This window comes from Mixophyes fleayi, chromosome 10, assembly GCF_038048845.1.
Source record: "Mixophyes fleayi isolate aMixFle1 chromosome 10, aMixFle1.hap1, whole genome shotgun sequence".
Classification (NCBI taxonomy): domain Eukaryota; kingdom Metazoa; phylum Chordata; class Amphibia; order Anura; family Limnodynastidae; genus Mixophyes; species Mixophyes fleayi.
In genome coordinates this window covers 96,743,805-96,764,588 of record NC_134411.1, presented here as the reverse complement: position 1 = coordinate 96,764,588, position 20,784 = coordinate 96,743,805, and the positions used below count along the sequence as shown (strand labels likewise).

Here is a 20,784-nt window from a genome sequence, read left to right as displayed (position 1 = left end):
GGCACACAATCTTGCCGTTAGCGGCAGCAGTGCTACAAATACTTAAATAAAATAATGAATCATTCAAAAGTATTTTAAAAGGGCTCCGTAGGGCGGCACAACAGTACTATGGCTGAAAGATTCTTTGTTGAAAAGTTACTGTATTGCAATCCCAATTAAACATCCTGGGCCTGATTCATTAAGGAAAGGAAAGCAAAAAAAAAAAGAGTAACTTTGCACCTGGGAAAACCATGTTGCCTTGGAGGGGGGAGAAAAATTTAAAATGTAGGGACAGATTTATTATTGGGGTGGGACATGTCCTAGATCAACTTTAAATTTCAGTATCAAAATAAAGCTATCAATTATTTGTGTGCTACATGAAAAAACAGCCAGTATTTGACTTATGTGCAAAATAATGAACTTATATGCACCCCTTGTATTGTAACATGGTTTTGTCTAGGAGAAAACTAATTTTTTAGCCTTACTTTCCACAATGAATCAGGCCCCCTGTCATTAGTCATTATTTGGACACTAGGGAACATGCTGGGGTCCATGGCTTACAGTTCATTAGCAGCAATCCAGGTTTGATGTTAACCCCTCTATAAAGTTTAAAATAGAATGACTGGCACTCATCTATTTTAGGAAGTATGTATCTAAACTAGAGATGCTCACTGACCCCCGTGAACTGGTTTTGGTTTTGGATCTGGATTAGCTTCGTGTTTTGGTTTTGGCAAAACCACCCTCGTAGGTTTTGGATTTTTTAGAAAAAAAAATCCTAAAATACGCTAAAAAAAAAATCACATAATTTTGCTCTTCTTTTGTTCCTACATTATTAGTAACCTCAATAACACTAATTTCAACTCATTTGCAGTCAATTTTGACCACCTCACAGACCACATTATTATTTTCATACACTTTCGGACAAATACTGCAGCGACCTGGCTGGATGGTAAGCGACAGAGCAATGACACAAACACACGGCAGTTCCTAGCACATCTAGGACACATTGGCACACAGCAGTGGCAGAAAAGATAAATGGTGCAAGATGAAAGTGTCCTTGGGCCCTCCCTCCCACCGTTATGTTGGATCTTAAAAAGAAAATCAAAAACCGCGTGATCCGACGACGTAACGATGACGCTTTGCCTCGTTTTCACATCCGAAAAAGCGAGAAGGTATCGAGCCGGCTCGATACTTGGATCTGCTAAGTTCGGGTATATTCGGTTCTCGGGAAACCGAGCCTGAGCATCTCTAATCTAAAATAAAGCCTTTTTTTAAACATAGCATATTCCCTCTGTCAGTAACTGGAAGGATTGACATGATGCTTATAAAGTATTATATAGTCCCGGGTGTGTTCAAACTACAGTTGCAAATTATATATATACGTAATGTAGTTAACTATGGGATGATCATGTGACTTCTGCTGATACCAGAGAGGATAAGCTACGTCTTTTTGTCTGTTGAACTACACCTCCCAGCATGCACGCCAGCCACCACCCATTCAGGGGATAAGGAAGTTTTCTATAGCTCAACAAGATCTACTGTTAGCATTTGGGGCAAAGCAAAAAAGGCCTCATATAACATATACACATGCGAAGTCTCTACGATGGTAGAACCACCTCATATCATTTTGTGGGGACACAGTTTGAGGTCTCACCAATTGCAATTTATAAAGCAGCTATTCTGCACCACGACAGTATCTGATAAGTTTTCGGTTTTATTGGGGCATCTGCAATTAGTGACATTATACAGCGTGTACAGATTACTGGTGCGTGGACAAACGAAGCGGAACTATTCCGAGACTGAAAGTGACAACAACACCGTAGTTTGCAGAAATTTTCCAGGTACTTGTTGCCTACACACAGCGGATATTCAGCCTAAAGACTAGTGACACAACGTGGGTGTAGGTGGCAGATAGTATCAGCACGGTTAGAGGACGGTACAATATTCTGGAAGTAAAGCAATGTTTTCTATGCTTGCTGGTACGGACGGACGTCTACACAGCGACCTGTTCCCTACGTGCCATGAACCAGGGCTAGGGGTGGCCAATCAAGGTCACAAAGACCAGTGTTTCTAACACCTGGTCCTCAGGACCCCTAACAGTGCAGGTTTTCCATATCTCCTTGCTTTAGCACAGGTGTAATCATTACTAACACAATGTAACAGATCCACAGGTGGTATAATTATATCACTGGGCACCTGGAGCACAGGTGTAGTCATCACTGACTGATACAATGTAACAGATCCACAGGTGGTATAATTATATCACTGGGCACCTGGAGCACAGGTGTAGTCATCACTGACTGATACAATGTAACAGATCCACAGGTGGTATAATTATATCACTGGGCACCTGGAGCACAGGTGTAGTCATCACTGACTGATACAATGTAACAGATCCACAGGTGGTATAATTATAACACTGGGCACCTGGAGCACAGGTGTAGTCATTACTGAGTGATACAAAGTAACAGATCCACAGGTGGTATAATTATATCACTGGGCACCTGGAAAACCTGCACTGTTAGAGGTACCTGAGGACTAGGTCTGCTTGAGGATAATAGATTAAATTAAATAAATAAAAGAAAGATTCTCAAAAGTGGAAACCACCGTTAAGTTGTAAATCAGAAATACCGCTCACAGCTGACAAACGACACCGGAGCCATCAGATAATAAATTTAAAAAATCACACGCACAGAAGTGGACAACATTAAAACAGACATGCTGGGACTTGTAGTTTCACAACAGCTAAGGAACAGACTACATCCGCATTAGAAGATACAGACGCTGAGGTGTGTGGAGGCCACGGAATTATGTTTATAGGCATCAAAGCATTTTCAAAGTATACATATTTGTTGGAATGTAAGTGATTTACAGTTGTATTTCATGTGTATTATTTAATAAAGACATTTTCACCTGTCCTTAATCTTCCCATTATGGCTTTACGTTTGAAATACATAGCAAATCTAATCACATAGGGCCTGATTCATTAACGAACGCAAGTCAATTTACCATGCGCATTTTCACTCTGCGCAGGTGCAAAACTAACTGCCAAAAAGAACTGAGTTTCACCCATGAACGACACCCACGACTACCCATGATTTGCATCCTGCAGTGTGTTATCTGTCTCAATACGGCAAGTGTCGTATACGCAGAGCGCACCTAGACACGTATTCAACAAGAGACGCTTCTACAGATCCGCTTGTAACTGAATACAGACGTGCGTATGCCTGAATTATAGGCGTATTTATTTATTTTTTAAATGCAATTTACGTCTGTTTTGCAGACGTAAATTGCATTTTACTGATCCAGGCCCATAGCCTCTGACAGCACAGAAGGGATTAATAAAGCTGACCTCATAGGTAGGTTGAATAGATAAATATCCCTACTCATGGCGTCCTTGACCAGAGCCCCAGCGGCTGCTCCATGCTGCCAACACTCAAGCTGCGGAAAGGGGGCGTGGCAAGCGGACCAATAAAAAAAAAAAAACACCACAGAGACTGCGGCTTCTTATTGGTCCTCCCGCACACACCCCCATCCACAGGTGAAAAGATTTACAGATGCCAGAGAACCCAAAACGGGCAGAACCCCATTAAAGACTTATTACAGCTTCCAGTTCCAGAGCTGAGCTAAGTGGTAATTGCACTTTAAATATTCTGCAACATATTAAATAAACTATTCAAACACATGACTGCAAAACTTTTATACTTTGACTTGAAGTGTACTTATAGCCTACGTACAATGGACGCAGACACTCTGCGAGTTCAGCCAATAATCACGAGAAAGAAGTCTAATACCCCATTCATACTGCACCAAAACGACCCGGGTCTTGGTGCAGTATGAATGGTACAAGTCAAAAATCCTGGGTCTAAAAACCCAGGTCTTCAACCCGGGATTTATGGAGGGGTAATTCCCGGGTCTTGCAGTTGCCTGCACTATGAATGGTGCAACCCGGGTTTTTCAACCCGGGTTGCACAGAAAACAAGCTGATTGGCTGTCTGCCTGTCTCTGGAGGATGATGTCATCGGTGTGAGCCCGTGGAAGAAAAAAAAAACAGTCACTTTTCAATGACATCAACATTTTTCAGCCAATGAAAACTGCTCTGGTGATGACTCCCACAAATTGCCAGGGCACAGACTTGTGCAGTATGAATGGTGTCAACCCGGGAAAATACCGGGTCCAAGGTGCAGTATGAATGGTGTTTCTGAGCTGGGACGCTCCGAGCCCCGGCAAAAACCCGGCTTGAAAAACCCAGGATATTGCCGGGGCGGCAGTATGAAAGCGGTATAATTCACTGCTGACAACAGAGTCATGTGAATACCCCAAAACATGTCTGCCTCCATTGTAATGTACTTGAGTAGTACAGTCCAATAATATATGAGCAGATGACAACAAATGGATGTAAAAATACTAAATACTATTAGAGTTAAAAATATAGAAGACATGAATGACAAATGCATGGCACCAATAGAGACGTGTTAAACAAGGACACGTTGTCTTCTCTAATCAGTTTTAAGACACAGGTATTCTTAAAGGGATGATCCTCACAACCAGCTCAGTGCAGATTTGTGAAGTGAAGTGAAGATTATTAATAGTGCTTATGTCCTGTTCTGTTTATTTTTGCTGTATGTTTGGCCAAGAACGTGAAGGTCACATGCAAACATGAAGGTGCACATTGACGGGAATACGTGGCCAGAATGTATTGTGACAACATCTCTCTCTCTCTGTAATACTGAAATAACAGGTTAGTGTGTTTCCTCGTGCAAGAGGCTTAAAGGCCCAAATGCAGGAGAATATTAACCACCCGAGGTGTCAGATCAGAGCATATGGAGGATACCAAACAATAAGCACTAAATGCAACAGAAAGCAGAAGATACACTAAGAAGAAAGAAAGAGGAAGTATGAGCAAAACCTACACAACACAAAATAACCATTATATCTGCATGATCACAAATGGTCTAAATGCTCATCTATGTTGCTGTCACATGAGGAGCTTGATGTCTACTTGTTGTGACAGACAGATCAGAGTCCACCTGACATTATTGAAGACAAATGACAACAATATGTTAACAAGTTGTGTAAAGTTAATAAAGTTTTCTTTGTATTGTTTTGTTACAATGTTACCATCCTCATTAGTATCTATCCAGAGTGCTTTATACCCCCCGGGGGTCAGGTCACTGAAGATTGTTGAAGCTGCCAAATAAAAGGTTTAGTCTGAGACTGCAGGAGCCCCCTCCAGGTGAGAGTAATGTTACTGTGATGGTGATGTCACAGCGCAGTCACACAGTCTATGTAGCAGGTTAGTGTGTGATTGGATGGTGATGTCACAGCGTAGTCACACAGTCTATGTAGCAGGTTAGTGTGTGATTGGCTGGTGATGTGACAGCGCAGTCACACAGTCTATGTAGCAGGTTAGTGTGTGATTGGATGATGATGTCACAGCGCAGTCACACAGTCTATGTAGCAGGTTAGTGTGTGATTGGATGGTGATGTCACAGCGCAGTCACACAGTCTATGTAGCAGGTTAGTGTGTGATTGGATGATGATGTCACAGCACAGTCACACAGTCTATGTAGCAGGTTAGTGTGTGATTGGATGGTGATGTCACAGCGCAGTCACACAGTCTATGTAGCAGGTTAGTGTGTGATTGGATGGTGATGTCACAGCGCAGTCACACAGTCTATGTAGCAGGTTAGTGTGTGACTGGATGGTGATGTCACAGCGCAGTCACACAGTCTATGTAGCAGGTTAGTGTGTGATTGGATGGTGATGTCACAGCGCAGTCACACAGTCTATGTAGCAGGTTAGTGTGTGATTGGATGGTGATGTCACAGCGCAGTCACACAGTCTATGTAGCAGGTTAGTGTGTGACTGGATGGTGATGTCACACAGTGAGCGCAGTCACACAGTGTATGTAGCAGGTTAGTGTGTGATTGGATGGTGATGTCACAGCGCAGTCACACAGTCTATGTAGCAGGTTAGTGTGTGATTGGATGGTGATGTCACAGCGCAGTCACACAGTCTATGTAGCAGGTTAGTGTGTGATTGGATGGTGATGTCACAGCGCAGTCACACAGTCTATGTAGCAGGTTAGTGTGTGATTGGATGGTGATGTCACACAGTGAGCGCAGTCACACAGTCTATGTAGCAGGTTAGTGTGTGATTGGATGGTGATGTCACAGCGCAGTCACACAGTCTATGTAGCAGGTTAGTGTGTGATTGGATGGTGATGTCACAGCGCAGTCACACAGTCTATGTAGCAGGTTAGTGTGTGATTGGATGGTGATGTCACAGCACAGTCACACAGTCTATGTAGCAGGTTAGTGTGTGATTGGATGGTGATGTCACAGCGCAGTCACACAGTCTATGTAGCAGGTTAGTGTGTGATTGGATGGTGATGTCACAGCGCAGTCACACAGTCTATGTAGCAGGTTAGTATGTGATTGGATGGTGATGTCACAGCGCAGTCACACAGTCTATGTAGCAGGTTAGTGTGTGATTGGATGGTGATGTCACAGCGCAGTCACACAGTCTATGTAGCAGGTTAGTGTGTGATTGGATGGTGATGTCACAGCGCAGTCACACAGTCTATGTAGCAGGTTAGTGTGTGATTGGATGGTGAGGTCACACAGTGAGCGCAGTCACACAGTCTATGTAGCAGGTTAGTGTGTGATTGGATGGTGATGTCACAGCGCAGTCACACAGTCTATGTAGCAGGTTAGTGTGTGATTGGATGGTGATGTCACAGTTGTGTATTTATCTTATAGGTGCATTTATAAAATTACTTTGTAAAAGAAACAGCTACAACATAGGGATGTATGATGGGGGGGGGGGGGGGGGGGGGGGGTGGTGTATTGGAAAAGAGGTGGAATTGGTTTTGTTTTTCATAATAAATGCCCCCATGGGTGATGCTGCTGGAGGGTCAGGGCCACAACATCATGTTACTTTCCAGGTTGGAGACAGACCAACATCAGTATTATAATGAGAGTTGATTGTTTTAATGAAGATGGGTCATCCAGGGGTGACAGCAGGGTGTTGGGGGTCACACTGCAGATTATTGGGGTGACAGCAGGGTATTGGGGGGGTCACACTGCACATTATTGGGGCAGCAGGGTATTGGGGGGGTCACACTGCACATTATTGGGGCAGCAGGGTATTGGGGGGTCACACTGCACATTATTGGGGGTGACAGCAGGGTGTTGGGGGTCACACTGTACATTATTGGGGCAGCAGGGTATTGGGGGAGTCACACTGTACATTATTGGGGGTGACAGCAGGGTATTGGAGTCACACTGTACATTATTGGGGCAGCAGGGTATTGGGGGGGGTCACACTGTACATTATTGGGGGTGACAGCAGGGTATTGGGGTCACACTGTACATTATTGGGGCAGCAGGGTATTGGGGGGTCACACTGTACATTATTGGGGGTGACAGCAGGGTACTGGGGTCACACTGCACATTATTGGGGGTGACAGCAGGGTATTGGGGTGACACATTAGGGTGTTGAGGGGTCACATTAGGGTGTTGGTGTATCACATGTCCGCTGTCTGTCCCCCTCCTCACAGACACACTGTTACACCCCATGTGCAGGGCTCAGGCTCCGCCTCCCCCCGGGTTACCTTGTTCTGCTCTTGCTCCAGTCGGGTCACCTCCGGGGTGTTGTGCTGCCTCCCCCCATCCATGCCCTCCATGCTCCGGAGCTCACCCCGCTCCTGGCTCCGCCTCCTCCAGCCCCTCTCTCCGGGGCGGACATCTACCAGTTACCGCGTCACCTCCCGCGAGATGTCCGAGATCCCGGAGTCACCGGGGGGGGGGGGAGATATACACTGTATCCTGCTGCCCGACAGTGTACCCGGTACTGTACCCATTGCCCGACACTGCACCCAGCACTGTACCCACTGCCTGACACTGTACCCAGCACTGTACCCACTGCCTGACACTGTACCCATTGCCCGACACCACCATACTGTACCCACTGCCTGACACTGTACCCAGCGCTGTACCCACTGCCTGACAACCCCCCCCCCACACTGCACCCAGCACTGTACCCACTGCCTGACACCCCCACACTGCGCCCAGCGCTGTACCTACTGCCCGACACCCCCACACTGCACCCAGCACTGTACCCACCTCCTGACACTGCACCCAGCACTGTACCCACTTCCTGACACTGCACCCAGCACTGTACCCACTGCCTGACACGGCACCTAGCACTGTACCCACTTCCTGACACTGCACCCAGCACTGTACCCACTTCCTGACACTGCACCCAGCACTGTACCCACTGCCTGACACGGCACCTAGCACTGTACCTACTGCCTGACACTGCACCCAGCACTGTACCTACTGCCTGACACTGCACCCAGCACTGTACCCACTTCCTGACACTGCACCCAGCACTGTACCCACTGCCTGACACGGCACCTAGCACTGTACCCACTGCCTGATACTGCACCCAGCACTGTACCTACTGCCTGACACTGCACCCAGCACTGTACCTACTGCCTGACACTGCACCCAGCACTGTATCCACTGCCTGATACTGCACCCAGCACTGTACCTACTGCCTGACACTGCACCCAGCACTGTACCCACTGCCTGACACCCCCACACTGCACCCACTGCCTGACACCCTCACACTGCACCCAGCACTGTACCTACTGCCTGACACTGCACTCAACAATGTACCCACTGCCTGACACTGCACCCAGCACTGTACCCACTGCCTGATACTGCACCCAGCACTGTACCCACTGCCTGACACCCCCACACTGCACCCAGCACTGTACCCACTGCCTGACACCCCCACACTGCACCCAACACTGTACCTACTGCCTGATACTGCACCCAGCACTGTACCTACTGCCTGACACTGCACCCAGCACTGTACCTACTGCCTGACACTGCACCCAGCACTATACTTACCGCAAACAGCACAATAACACTATCAGGCACACACCACATCCAGCATTGTAACCAATTTATAGCAAAAACACTGATCAAACTGGCAGACACTGCTGTACAGCACAGCTCACTACATTACACTGTAACATGTTGCTCACAAATGTAAGGTTTTGTCTCTTCTGCCACATGTACCTACAACCTCTCTTATTTCGAGAATCTGAAGTTGACGTCTCTGGGGTAGTTTAATGGCAATTTTTAAGTCAAGGTGACTTTTCTGAATTAAAAAGTTCACCTGTGTAAATCACTGTGATTGTGATAACGTCCTCAGTATGGATTATGTTAGGTGAATTAATGCTACTGATACTTTTATATCCTTAGGATCTTCCTAGACCACCATTGTTTCAGTTATAGTGCACGCAGTGCGCCATGGGGACAGAACGCACCAGAATTAGGACAAATGTTCTGTAGCTCCATACATGTCATTTACAGTAGTATACAATGATCCATAATACATTACATAATACATTATTAGGTTATACATAACAATACAAAGACCAGACATCTACTAGATAACTGGGTAATGCTGATCAGGTTATTTACAGGACAGTGAGAGAGCGATGGTAATATCCTACATGATATAGGCCTGATCTCAGGTAGACAGGTCTATGGAAGCAGCCTAGGGGTACAGAGGGTGATGGGAGAGTGGAAGAAGAACGTGAGGAAAGGGGGGGGGGGGCTGCCTGTGAGCGTTACATTCTATAGGGAAGGGGACGACACAAATAGGGTGTCAAGGAGTGGGGGTGATGACAGAGGAGTTAGGAGGAGGGCTGTTAGGTTTGAATCAAGTAATTAGTTTAAAGGGCACCCCTGGAGCCTTGGAGAGTACAGGCTGATCTGATAGGGCGTTCCACAGGTGGGGAGCAGCCTGGGTGACGTCCTGGAGGTGGTGGTGGAAAGAGGTAATGTGTGGTAGTCAGGCGGTGATCATTGGCAGAGCGCAAGGAGTATGGGTAGAGATGAGGTTGGAAATGGGAGTGGGGGTTGGTTAAGGGCTTTATTGGTGAGGAGTTTAAATTGAACTCTGTAGGCCACGGGGAGCCAACATAGCAACTGGCAAAGAGAGATGGCAGGGACGGCGTCAGGAGAGAAAAATAAGGCGGGCAGCAGCATTCAGTATACGCTGAAGAGGAGCAAGTTGGGCCTAGAGAGGAGGCGGTTACAGTAATCGGGGACGGATCTTAGATATGTTCCGCAGATGGAAGCAGCAGGATTTGAATGTGAAGGAGGAGTCAAGGATGACCGCTAGGCAGCAGACTAGAGCAGTGTTTCCCACACCCAGACCTCATGGCCCCCTAACAGTGCATGTTTTCCATATCTCCCTGCTGGAGCACAGGTGTAGTCATCACTGAGTGATACAATGTAACAGGTCCACAGGTGGTGTAATTATATCACTGCTCACCTGGAAACCTGCACTGTTAGGGGTCCTGAGGAAGGGGTTTGGGAAACACTAGAGGGACAGTGGAGAATGTAGTGTTATCAACAGAAAGAGAGGGGGGGATGAGGGAGCCCTGAGTAATTCATTCATTAGCTTTGCAGCTATATCAAGTTGGGGCCATTTACACACATTACTTTCATTATTAATTGACATTTCCAATTGGAGACTGCAGGAAAGAAGACTCCTATTGTTTTTTTTAAAAGAGGGGAACAGATGTGGATTTGACAGATCAGTTCTGATAGGATCAGATTTTTATTCTGGCGCTGAGAAGAGGTTGGAAATTGTAATTGTCCAACCTCCTACCACCTCATTAAATTAAATGTATTAGGTTTTTTTTCCTAATATACTGGTCTGCTCCGCCTCATCGATGGCTTGAATTAACAATGAGAACGAGAGGACACTGGGGCTGTTACATGTGTCACTAATTTTGTGCGCAAAGCTTTTTTTTTTTGTATTGCATTCCTCTCGAGGTACCACTAAAAATATAGGACAGCCCCTGAAGACCACCAGCACTGAGAAGGTGCAAAATGCAAATCCTGCACCCCCCCCCCCCCCTCTTTATCTAATTTTAACATTATGTTGTAAGTTGTGTCTTCCGCTATTGTCCTCTTGCTCCAGTATAATAATTATTATTCTCTGTGCATTGCAGACTGTATGTCACTGCAGAGTCTGTGGCGACTTTTAAATAAACGTTAATTATTATATCTAAATTGTATCAATTAAAATGTTGGTACTTAAGTCCCAAAAAGGTTTTACAGTTTTGTCTGCTGTGCATTTTACCAGTTACCTTTGGGGAATATACAATATCATACCTATCAACTGTCACCAAATTTAGGCTATTGTTCCATCCATTCGAGAGTCAGGACTTTTTCGGAGGTGTCCCTGCTTACCACTGCCCCACGGGTAATGCAATAGTGCTGAGAACAACATACCTCTGAAATGTCCCGATTATATGACACAAAACACTTCCCATACACAGTGCAGTGTCTAATTAAATAAATGAATAAATGATTGTTTATTATTGTTAGATTTTGCGCTGGTTTCCACTATAAAAGAGGGGACAATGTTGCGGAGCCCCCTACTAGAGATACAAATCGCTGATCCCGGCTGTGGCCCGGGATCAGCGTAATTAACAAGATTAGGGGGTATATTTACTAAACTGCGGGTTTGAAAAAGTGAAGATGTTGCCTATAGCAACCAATCAGATTCTAGCTGTCATTTATTTATTGCACTCTACAAAATGACAGCTATAATCTGATTGGTTGCTATAGGCAACATCTCCACTTTTTCAAACCCGCAGTTTAGCAAATATACCCCTAGGAACTCTTGAATGGCACCTTTGATACCTCAGTGGTCTCAGTGTAATGGACATGAATCCATAATACTTCTGTGTATTATACCAAAAGAACAAAAAAAAAAAAATGACAAAATAATTTGCAAATAATCTTTAATTGAATAAACGATTCCACAAAACCCCCAGTTCACAACTTTATTAAATAGTAAATAAAATATTTTCTTCTTCATCCGTCACTGATAAACTGGTGGAAAAAATCCTACACTTGTCGCTTGTGATTTGCTGGCAGTAAAGGGGGATCCTGAGGGACTCCCGACTTTCATCATTTCAATTTGTGTGTCCACCATGAGCAGGTAAGCGTAGAGAGCAACAGCTTTCAGGAGTTGTTTTATTAAAGCTTATTTGAAAGTTGTGTAGGTATATTTTTTCTTTTTACGCTTCTGATCAAATGAATGGGGCAGCACGGTGGCTCAGTGGTTAGCACTTCTGCCTCACAGCACTGGGGTCATGAGTTCGATTCCCGACCATGGCCTTATCTGTGTGGTTTTTGTATATTCTCCCCGTGTTTGCGTGGGTTTCCTCCGGGTGCTCCGGTTTCCTCCCACACGCCAAAAACATACTAGTAGGTTAATTGGCTGCTATCAAAATTGCCCTTAGTCTCTCTCTCTCTGTGTTAGGGAATTTAGACTGTAAGCTCCAATGGGGCAGGGACTGATGTGAGTGAGTTCTCTGTACAGCGCTGCAGAATCAGTGGCGCTATATAAATAAATGATGATCAACAGTGATACTAGAGAACGCAGTCCAGCGCGACAGGGTGTCACGTACAACTATCACAGGGGACAACAACAGGTGTGACTCCGGCTCTATTCTTAAAATGTAAGCGATTGTTTTGTCTTTTCGTAAATGTCCTCATCCCATTATGCACTTGTATTAATATTGTTGTTTAAAGATAACTGCGCTGTACCACTGCCCTGCACACAAAGCATTCCGCAGCCTAAATCCCGCACGGCATTCTCAGACCGGATAATTATAGCTTTCCATATATAACATTTGAAAGAACACTAGTCCCTATTAATGTGCCTGTCACAAGATCAGTATGTCCCATAAATCTCTCATCCGCTGACCCTAAATCCTGGCACTCGGGGGTATCACTAGATTAGAGAGGACAGCGTTAAGTATCACATATTACTGGACCCCCAGGAGGGAATATGATCAGAATTAAAAATGATCTACCTCCAGATTATTGACTAATTAATGTCACCTCTCACGTGGACATTTATAGCAACTCTCTGCTGACTTTGTGATGCAGATGGAGCAGTTTGTATTATTACCTTAAAGAGAGATACCGGCAGATTAGTCTGACCGTAGTCAGTAGAGTATGAGAAATGTAAAGGGACAGTTATCGACTGAGAGTCTTTACAGGGAAATCAGCGTTGAATATTGCATTGATCTTGTAATTTTCGTTCCAGTTAATAGATAGCACAGCTAGCCGTCTCATGCCCTCACACGATTACTTTGCTGCAAATAAACCCATTTTTGTCAATGGTATTATGGGCAAAGAAGATGGCTGGGAAGATTATTGCAGAGTGTGGATTATTACATGTCTACTTTTGTTCTTGTCATTCTTTATTTATAAAATGTCCATTCTTTCCTTTAGTACACGTTACCGTGTATTATTGTGTGTAGTCCCTTTTAGAGTGGCTCTATATGCTTGTTTCACCCTCTTCTGATTAGGGTTGTCTATATTTCTTATATGGTGTTTTCTAAGTACTTACAACAGCTGCCACTTCCACATTGGCTTTCTCTTCCTTTTGCTTGGACTAACGTATCTGGCACAGAGTTCTGTTGCATTTAATAATGCATTTTTTGGGATATTCTACTTCATTGCTCTCCACCTATCAATTCCCACTTGTCGGGGATTCACATAAATAATTTCACATTTCAGTAAAGTCAGTTTTATCTATTTCAGTGGGACAGTCCTGATTTTAGGGCTCTGTCCCGGGTGTGGCTATACAGCCCTCTGGAGGCATGACCACACCCTCAGAGGTGGGGCATGACCACATCCTCATAGGTGGGGCATGACCACACCCTCAGATGTGGGGCAAGACCACACCCTCAGATGTTGGGCATGACCACATCCTCATAGGTGGGGCATGACCACACCCTCAGATGTGGGGCAAGACCACACCCTCAGATGTGTGGCATAACCACGCCCTCAGAGGTAGGGGATGACCCCCCCATGTTGGGAGATATGACATAGGGCAGTGTTTGCTAACCTGTGACACTCCAGGTGTGAAACTACAAGTCCCAGCATACCCTTCCAGCAATAAGCTGCTATATATTGGCAAAGCATGCTGGGACTTGTAGTTTCACAACACCTGCAGTGTCACAGGTTTGCCAACACTGACATAGGGTATAGAACAGAACATGTTTTCTTTATGTTAGTCATTCAGGGTCGTTCCTGTGAACCGGTGTTGTACACACCTGGACACCGCTCCAGAAGTGTCTGGTACACACCTGGGGGTGTCGCCACAGCCATAACTGTGACATAACCACGCCCCTTTTCTGGTACGAGCACTCGCGTCCTGATTGGAGGGCTGTTGTGTCATATACCGCTCTGTGATACCGCACGCTATCATGTGACCATGCTCTCTAACATTCCAAATGGGCAAAGATGGATTTCAACTATACAAGCACCATTCAGCAGACTTCACTAAAGGGGAACGCCAAAAAAAACTTAATCCAGTTGTTCCTGTCCCCAACTGGCAGCATCCTGAGCCCCCACCAGCACCTGTACTGAATGATTCTCCAGCTTTGTCCTAGAGAGAGACGCTGATTGGACAGAGCAGAGGCTCCGACAGAGGACAAATAACACTTTTCCGCTTCTGTTCCCTGCTATTGGCATTTTTTGACTTTTCAGACACCGTTGAACAGATGTGATGTGCCTATAGCCGCCCAGCCTTTCACTGCAGTGCCTCCCATACACATTATTAAAGTTCACTGCATTCGCGAGCAGCGCTTTTGATTTGTAATGTCATTTATGACTGCGAGAAAACCGTAAATTTCTTTCCTAATTCTCCGTTCGCCCTCCATATGTTCAATGCTGTAAAGAAATAATTCCGATTCCATTTGAGATACATTTAACAAAAGTTTCCTGGCATCGTATGACTATGTTGTCAGTGTCAGTTAAACTAGACTTATAATATCTTTTGGGCAGATTCAGGATATGTTATGATTAAGATTAAAGCTCCAACACCCCCATCCCCCCCTCCCCACTCACACACACACTACTCAAGCTAAAGGTATTTACAGGGTAACAGCTCAACCAAATACTTTAACAAACATCTCAACCAATCTTGTACTTAGAAATCGTGGGTGGAGTTATGTAAATTGGTCTGTTATTTAAATATCACATTTGCACATTCACTGGAGATGTTCAATAGGGAACGGTTGGGGGGCGTGGCCATGGTTTTTGTAACGCTGACTGGCGCTGGGGCCACAATGACGCATCATTAGGTCTTGGACTGGTGATGAGAGAAAAGCAGGATACGGGAGGTTGGGAAGCTCTCCCTGGCATGCATTAGATCTCCCTGAAATTCAGGAGTCTCCCAGACATTCCGGGATAGACAAGCGTGCTTTAAGTTAATAACTTTGGCTGTATATACAAACTGTCTTGTGAGTAGTTTCCTGCTATATTAGGACACACAGCTCTAGTTTGACAGTAAAATACAAAAAAGTGTAAAATTACCCCAAACTTCAAGTCAAGTTATATTTGCTTATTAAACAGTTTGTGCCAGCATGGAAATAGTCTATATATGATGGTGTTTCAATGACAAACCATGAACGTAAAATGAAAGACAATGTTGACTTGAGGGGGGGGGGGGGGGAGAAATAATTAAACTTATCCGTAGCTATATACCCATTGTCCTAAATATTGATGGGGATGATACTCAGACATTAAAATGGTTATAACCTAGAAAAAAGTGGGCGGGGATATGGGCAGAGATGGGCGTATTGTGACGGGTTTCAGGAGGACTGTGGGCAGGGCTTATTTTTGCCCTGATGTTGTTTTCTGAAATTGTTTTAAAGGTATATTACCTGAGCAAACATATCCATCCCCCCATATACAGTATTTTGTAACTGTTGAATAAAACACTGTATTTACGTACGCTTTGTAGTGTCAAATGTAGACAATAGGCATATTGAAATGAATTCTCAAACTGCGTCATTAAGCCCCTCCCCCTGCCCCCTTCTTTTCCTACCTCACCTCCATATCTCCCGGAAGCTCTCTCTATATTTATTTCATTTGAACACTGCAATAATCTATTTATTTACTTACTTAACTCTGAATCTCTATATTTGCTTGCTATTTATATAACCCTGTAATCAATATTTACTTTACTTAATATTATTAAAGAACTGTGCATTTTGCAATCAATATTTACTTAACTTATTATTATACAACTGTACAATCTATATTTACTATATGATCTTACGCTGCATTCTCTAGACTGCAATCTGATACCTTCAGTACTACGCTATGTTACACTTCTATTGGTCCTCCTATATTTCTCTCTTAAACACAAATAAAGCAATCTTGCCTACTTTTCAAACTTCTCTGGGAGATCCTGGAGGAGAAGCCATGTGACTAGGAAATCATCATCATCATCATTTATTTATATAGCGCCACTAATTCCGCAGCGCTGTACAGAGAACTCACTCACACCAGTCCCTGCCCCATTGGGGCTTACAGTCTAAATTCCCTGACATACAGACGGACAGACTAGGGTCAATTTGTTAGCAACCAATTAACCTACCAGTATGTTTTTGGAGTGTGGGAGGAAACCGGAGCACCCAGAGGAAACGCACGCAAAGACGGCTTGGTGATGCGAAATTGTGTCCTTAAGCCCCGCCTCCATCACCTCCTAACTTATCATTAGGACGCATTAGTGCAACAGGAGACTCCCAATCTATGACTGTCGCGGTAGAAGACGATAATTACTAAGGTTGCATAGAAAGTTTCCTATTCGAACATCTGTATTGTATCATCGCGGATCCCGAGTTTTCGTTGTGACATAAATTAGCAGAAAATTAGCAACTTGAGTTATAGCCCAGTAATAAATGAGTGTATTAGTTATTATTTGTCTTTGTTTTGACTGTAATAATAACAGTTTAAACATTTCAAAGGCATATATAGATGTATGTTTTTTAATCGTATAACAAACAATGTATGTCACTTTAATAGTTTACATATTTGATAACCTGTTATCATTCTATTTAACACATTCAGTAACAGGTCCTGGAAAGTGTCTCAGCACTTAGTGGGTTAATAATTACAACATTTAAACAGCAACATAAAATCATAATTCAGATGCACCTTTAACATTTAATATAAACATATATAGCTGTGATTTGCTAGAGGCCAGGGATAGAGGAGGAGGGTCGGATACTCTCCACCTACTCAAAAAACCCCAGTCACCCTTTAATTGTTGATTATCTTATTTTCAGGCGACAGAAATAATAGAGGAAGCAAAGTCCGTGGGTGAGAGGAATACAAAGGTGGGGATAAAGATTTCTATAAAACATAAAATAGCACTATGGAAACGAGAGCTGTCATATAATTAACATAAGATAACAATAAAACATGTTTTGAAGTTTGAGACAAACAGATAATAATGTGCCTTCATCTCAGTGTAAGAAGAGGCAATCAATTCATCTTAAAGCTGCCCCCCCCACCCAAAAAAAAAAAATTATGTTCAATCAAAATACTATTTGGTCTTTGTTCAAAGTGTAAAAAGTGGTCAGGTTAAAGGTGGAAAATTGCAACGCAAACATTCTTTTTCGATGTCACATGACTACGTTACGCAGTTGCTCCTTTTTTGGGGGGAAGTGCATGGAGTGCAAAAAGTTTGTAAAAGGCAAAGGAAGGAGTTGGTCAGGATAATTTCCTAAAATGTTTGGAAAATATAAAAATATTCTTTTGATATTTTTTCTTTCGAATGAGGGATAACACTTTAAAGACAAGGAATTTGCTGCCGACATACCACATTGCACTGCAGAGGGGTGCAAGTGCAGACATTTATTTTGCATGTAGAGCATGTTCCTGCGTTCTGAACACACACACATAATGACCAGCTCTATAATGACACTGCTATCCCATGCCCTCCTCACACATCTAAATCAGGCTTTGTATTATATATTCTGCAGCACAAAATGTTTTTTTTTCCTAGGTGCAAATGTTTATTACCTGTGGATTGGATTGTTCATAACTCAGATCCAAGGTCATAGGCAAACCGAAGGGGGGTTTCCTAGTGCCTGGAAACCCCCCTCCAAGCCTGGGCACTGTATAATTGAGGTGGCTGGACCGTGTCCCCGCTTCACACTCTGCTTGAAAAGGGAGAGCTGTGTGCACCTAACAGTAGTGCACGCAGCATTGCCCATGTATATTATGGGGATAGGAAGAGTTGGAGAGCAGCCAAGCATTGTCTAATATTATAGCCACGCCCCCATGCATGCTGGCCACGCCCACTGGTGGCGTGGTGTGGAAACCCCCCTCTACAAATCCTGCGTTTGCCCCTGAAGGTGTTCACATATCCCGACCCTACTTCTATGTAACAAACATTTATGTAAGACAATAGGGGAACCCGCTCCGGGGCACAAAGCTGAAGGGGGGGGGTGCAGTTTATAAATATTTTAGGTTCATTTGGTTAAAATTGCGGGTTAGAGGGGGGGGCAATATTTTTCTCTCGCACGAATCGCTAAAATTTTAAGTTACGGCTCTGCCATACGTTCTGCTACTATGATTAGAGAGATGACTAACACTAGAGGTGGTGTGATAGCACAATGCTTATAAAATAATATACACAGGCCAAAATAATCCCTAGAGGACCGAGGATCTTCAGATCTCCAACATACAACTTAGATGACAAAGATTTTCTAATAAAATGCAACAAAGTCCTTGACAACTTTTCCTTTAAACTAATGGAATTATTAATCAAAAACAGACACGATACTCTAAAAGAAGATTAACACTGAAGTCAAGGACATTGAAGCAAATCTACAACCCTTAAGCAACATGGAATAATTCATAAATGTATAATCACTAACCATAATTAAACTAAATAATTTAGAAAATTATTTCAGTCTCAATAAACAAAACAAAATAAAATTATCAACAATATGCAATGCTAGACAACAAACTCAAGGAATTGTGCAACAAAAACAAAGGAATATATAGCCACTCAAAAGAACACACTAAATAAGGGGTACATTTTTCAAACCAAGCAACCAATCAGATTCTAGCTATCATTTATTAGCCTGAACTGGGCAAATTGTAGCTAGAATTTGATTGGTTGCTATAGGCAACACCTTCCTTTCCCTTTTGAAAGTTTGACTAATCTACCCCCCTTGAGAATAGATATATTGCCCACACCAACTTAACATACCAACACAAGAAACAAGAAATACAAAACAATGAACAATTTAAACTTTGAACTACACATCGATAAAGACCCAGCGTATTATTATTATTAATTTTTATTTATAGGGCGCCACAAAGTATCCGTAGCGCCGTACAAGGACAAACAATGGCACAGTACAAGGTGAAACAGCACAGTACAAGTAACAGTAAGCACTATAACTCTGGGGGCTCAGGCACAGCATGAAAGAGAGGGAGGGAGGGGAAAAGTGAGTACAGGCAGGTAACTATGGCCCAAGAGGGTGGGCACGGATGACATGTTGAGAGTCACTGAGGGGAGCGGAGAGAAGCGAGAGGAGACAGAGGGCAGAGGGACTGAGAGGAGGTGAGCTGAGTAGCTGGAGAAGTGATGGAAACAGGAGGTCGGAGAGCCCTGCTCAAAGGAGCGTACAATCTAAAGGGAGGGGAAGACAGACAGACACATGGATGAGACGGGAGGAAGGGGGAGAAGGGAAGAAGGGATGAGAAAGAGAGGTAGCCGACCGGTGGGAGTTTAGGCATACAGAACAACAGCTACAGAGACTTCCATAAAAAGGTGTCCAGCAAAACAAATTTCAAATATAAAACACCACTGACCCAATACAATTCATAAAATAAGAGAAAGCTACCAGCCTACAATGACAGCTTAACAGAATCAAACAACTAGAAAAATAGGAACCTTTTTATTTGAATCAACTCGCACCAATCACAAACCACAAGAAACACAACACATTTTAAGCTTCTTAAACAGGAAACCCCCACATAGGAGAAAAAGACAACTCGTGCAAAACCAGGAACTAGAGAAGGAACTAGAGCTACAAATAACCAAAAATAAAGAAATACAACAAGAAGGTATTTCAACCTCTGTTCCTTCCCTCTGCAAAATCCACACAAATCAGTACTAAATAAAAGTTTAAAATTCGTCTCCCATAACACATCAAATTTGACATTTAGCTATAAAAAAAAAAGCTATAAAAAAACCCTCTTTCTAAAACAGAAAAGATCTCTACAAAATAGTAATGAAAATAACAAAAGAAAGCCAAGATTTGGAATATAGACACACACTTGTTTAAAAACAAAAAAGATATTCAATTTATTCCCAAGCCCCATGAAAACTCATTAACTAGAAGCATTTATAAATATTTGAAGACAATCTGCAATCATTAAATAAGCAAAACTTGAAAAACAACTGAGAAGTTGTCATCAAGGCAACTGATAAAGAAAGAGGGATAGCCATCCTAAAATAGAGCAGACTGCAAATACAACAACAACATACCAGCCATCTACAGATACAATTCATGTTCTGAGCCTACCAAGTCAAGTAAATTGGAAGGACATCTTCATACTAGCAACATGTGACGTCGATCACTATACACCTGTATTGACCATCAATCAGGAAGTACAAATGTATTCCTACATACTGATAAACAATATTACAAAACACAAGCAGACTTCATAATAGAAATCTCTAAAAACATCCTTTGACGCTATTTCTTATAGTTTAATTGTAACTTTTACAATCAAGTACAAGGAACAGCCATGGGCACCATATTAACACCTAGCTATGCAACCCAGGACCGGATTTACCGCTAGGCACCTGCCTAGGGCCTAGCGGCTCTCGGGCGGCACAGCTGGGGGGGACAGGAGCAATTTAAAA

The 20,784-nt window shown here is 43.5% G+C and overlaps 1 protein-coding gene and 1 long non-coding RNA gene across 3 annotated transcripts in view; one reads left to right on the top strand and one right to left on the bottom strand.

The window, feature by feature from the left end:
• URI1 (URI1 prefoldin like chaperone) overlaps window positions 1–7,725 on the bottom strand; it is a 63,419-nt gene extending 55,694 nt beyond the window's left edge. Inside the window, exon 1 of one of the 2 annotated variants that reach the window (XM_075189239.1) lies at window positions 7,598–7,725. In XM_075189239.1, coding sequence (XP_075045340.1) covers window positions 7,598–7,669 — 72 coding nt within the window. In that variant the 5' untranslated portion in view covers window positions 7,670–7,725. The remainder of the gene's footprint in view (window positions 1–7,597) is intronic. The other variant, XM_075189240.1, reaches the window with a different exon arrangement.
• The window catches only part of LOC142104523 (uncharacterized), a 412,155-nt gene that overhangs the window by 338,818 nt on the left and 52,553 nt on the right, over window positions 1–20,784 (top strand). The gene's annotated exons all lie outside the window — the stretch shown is intronic.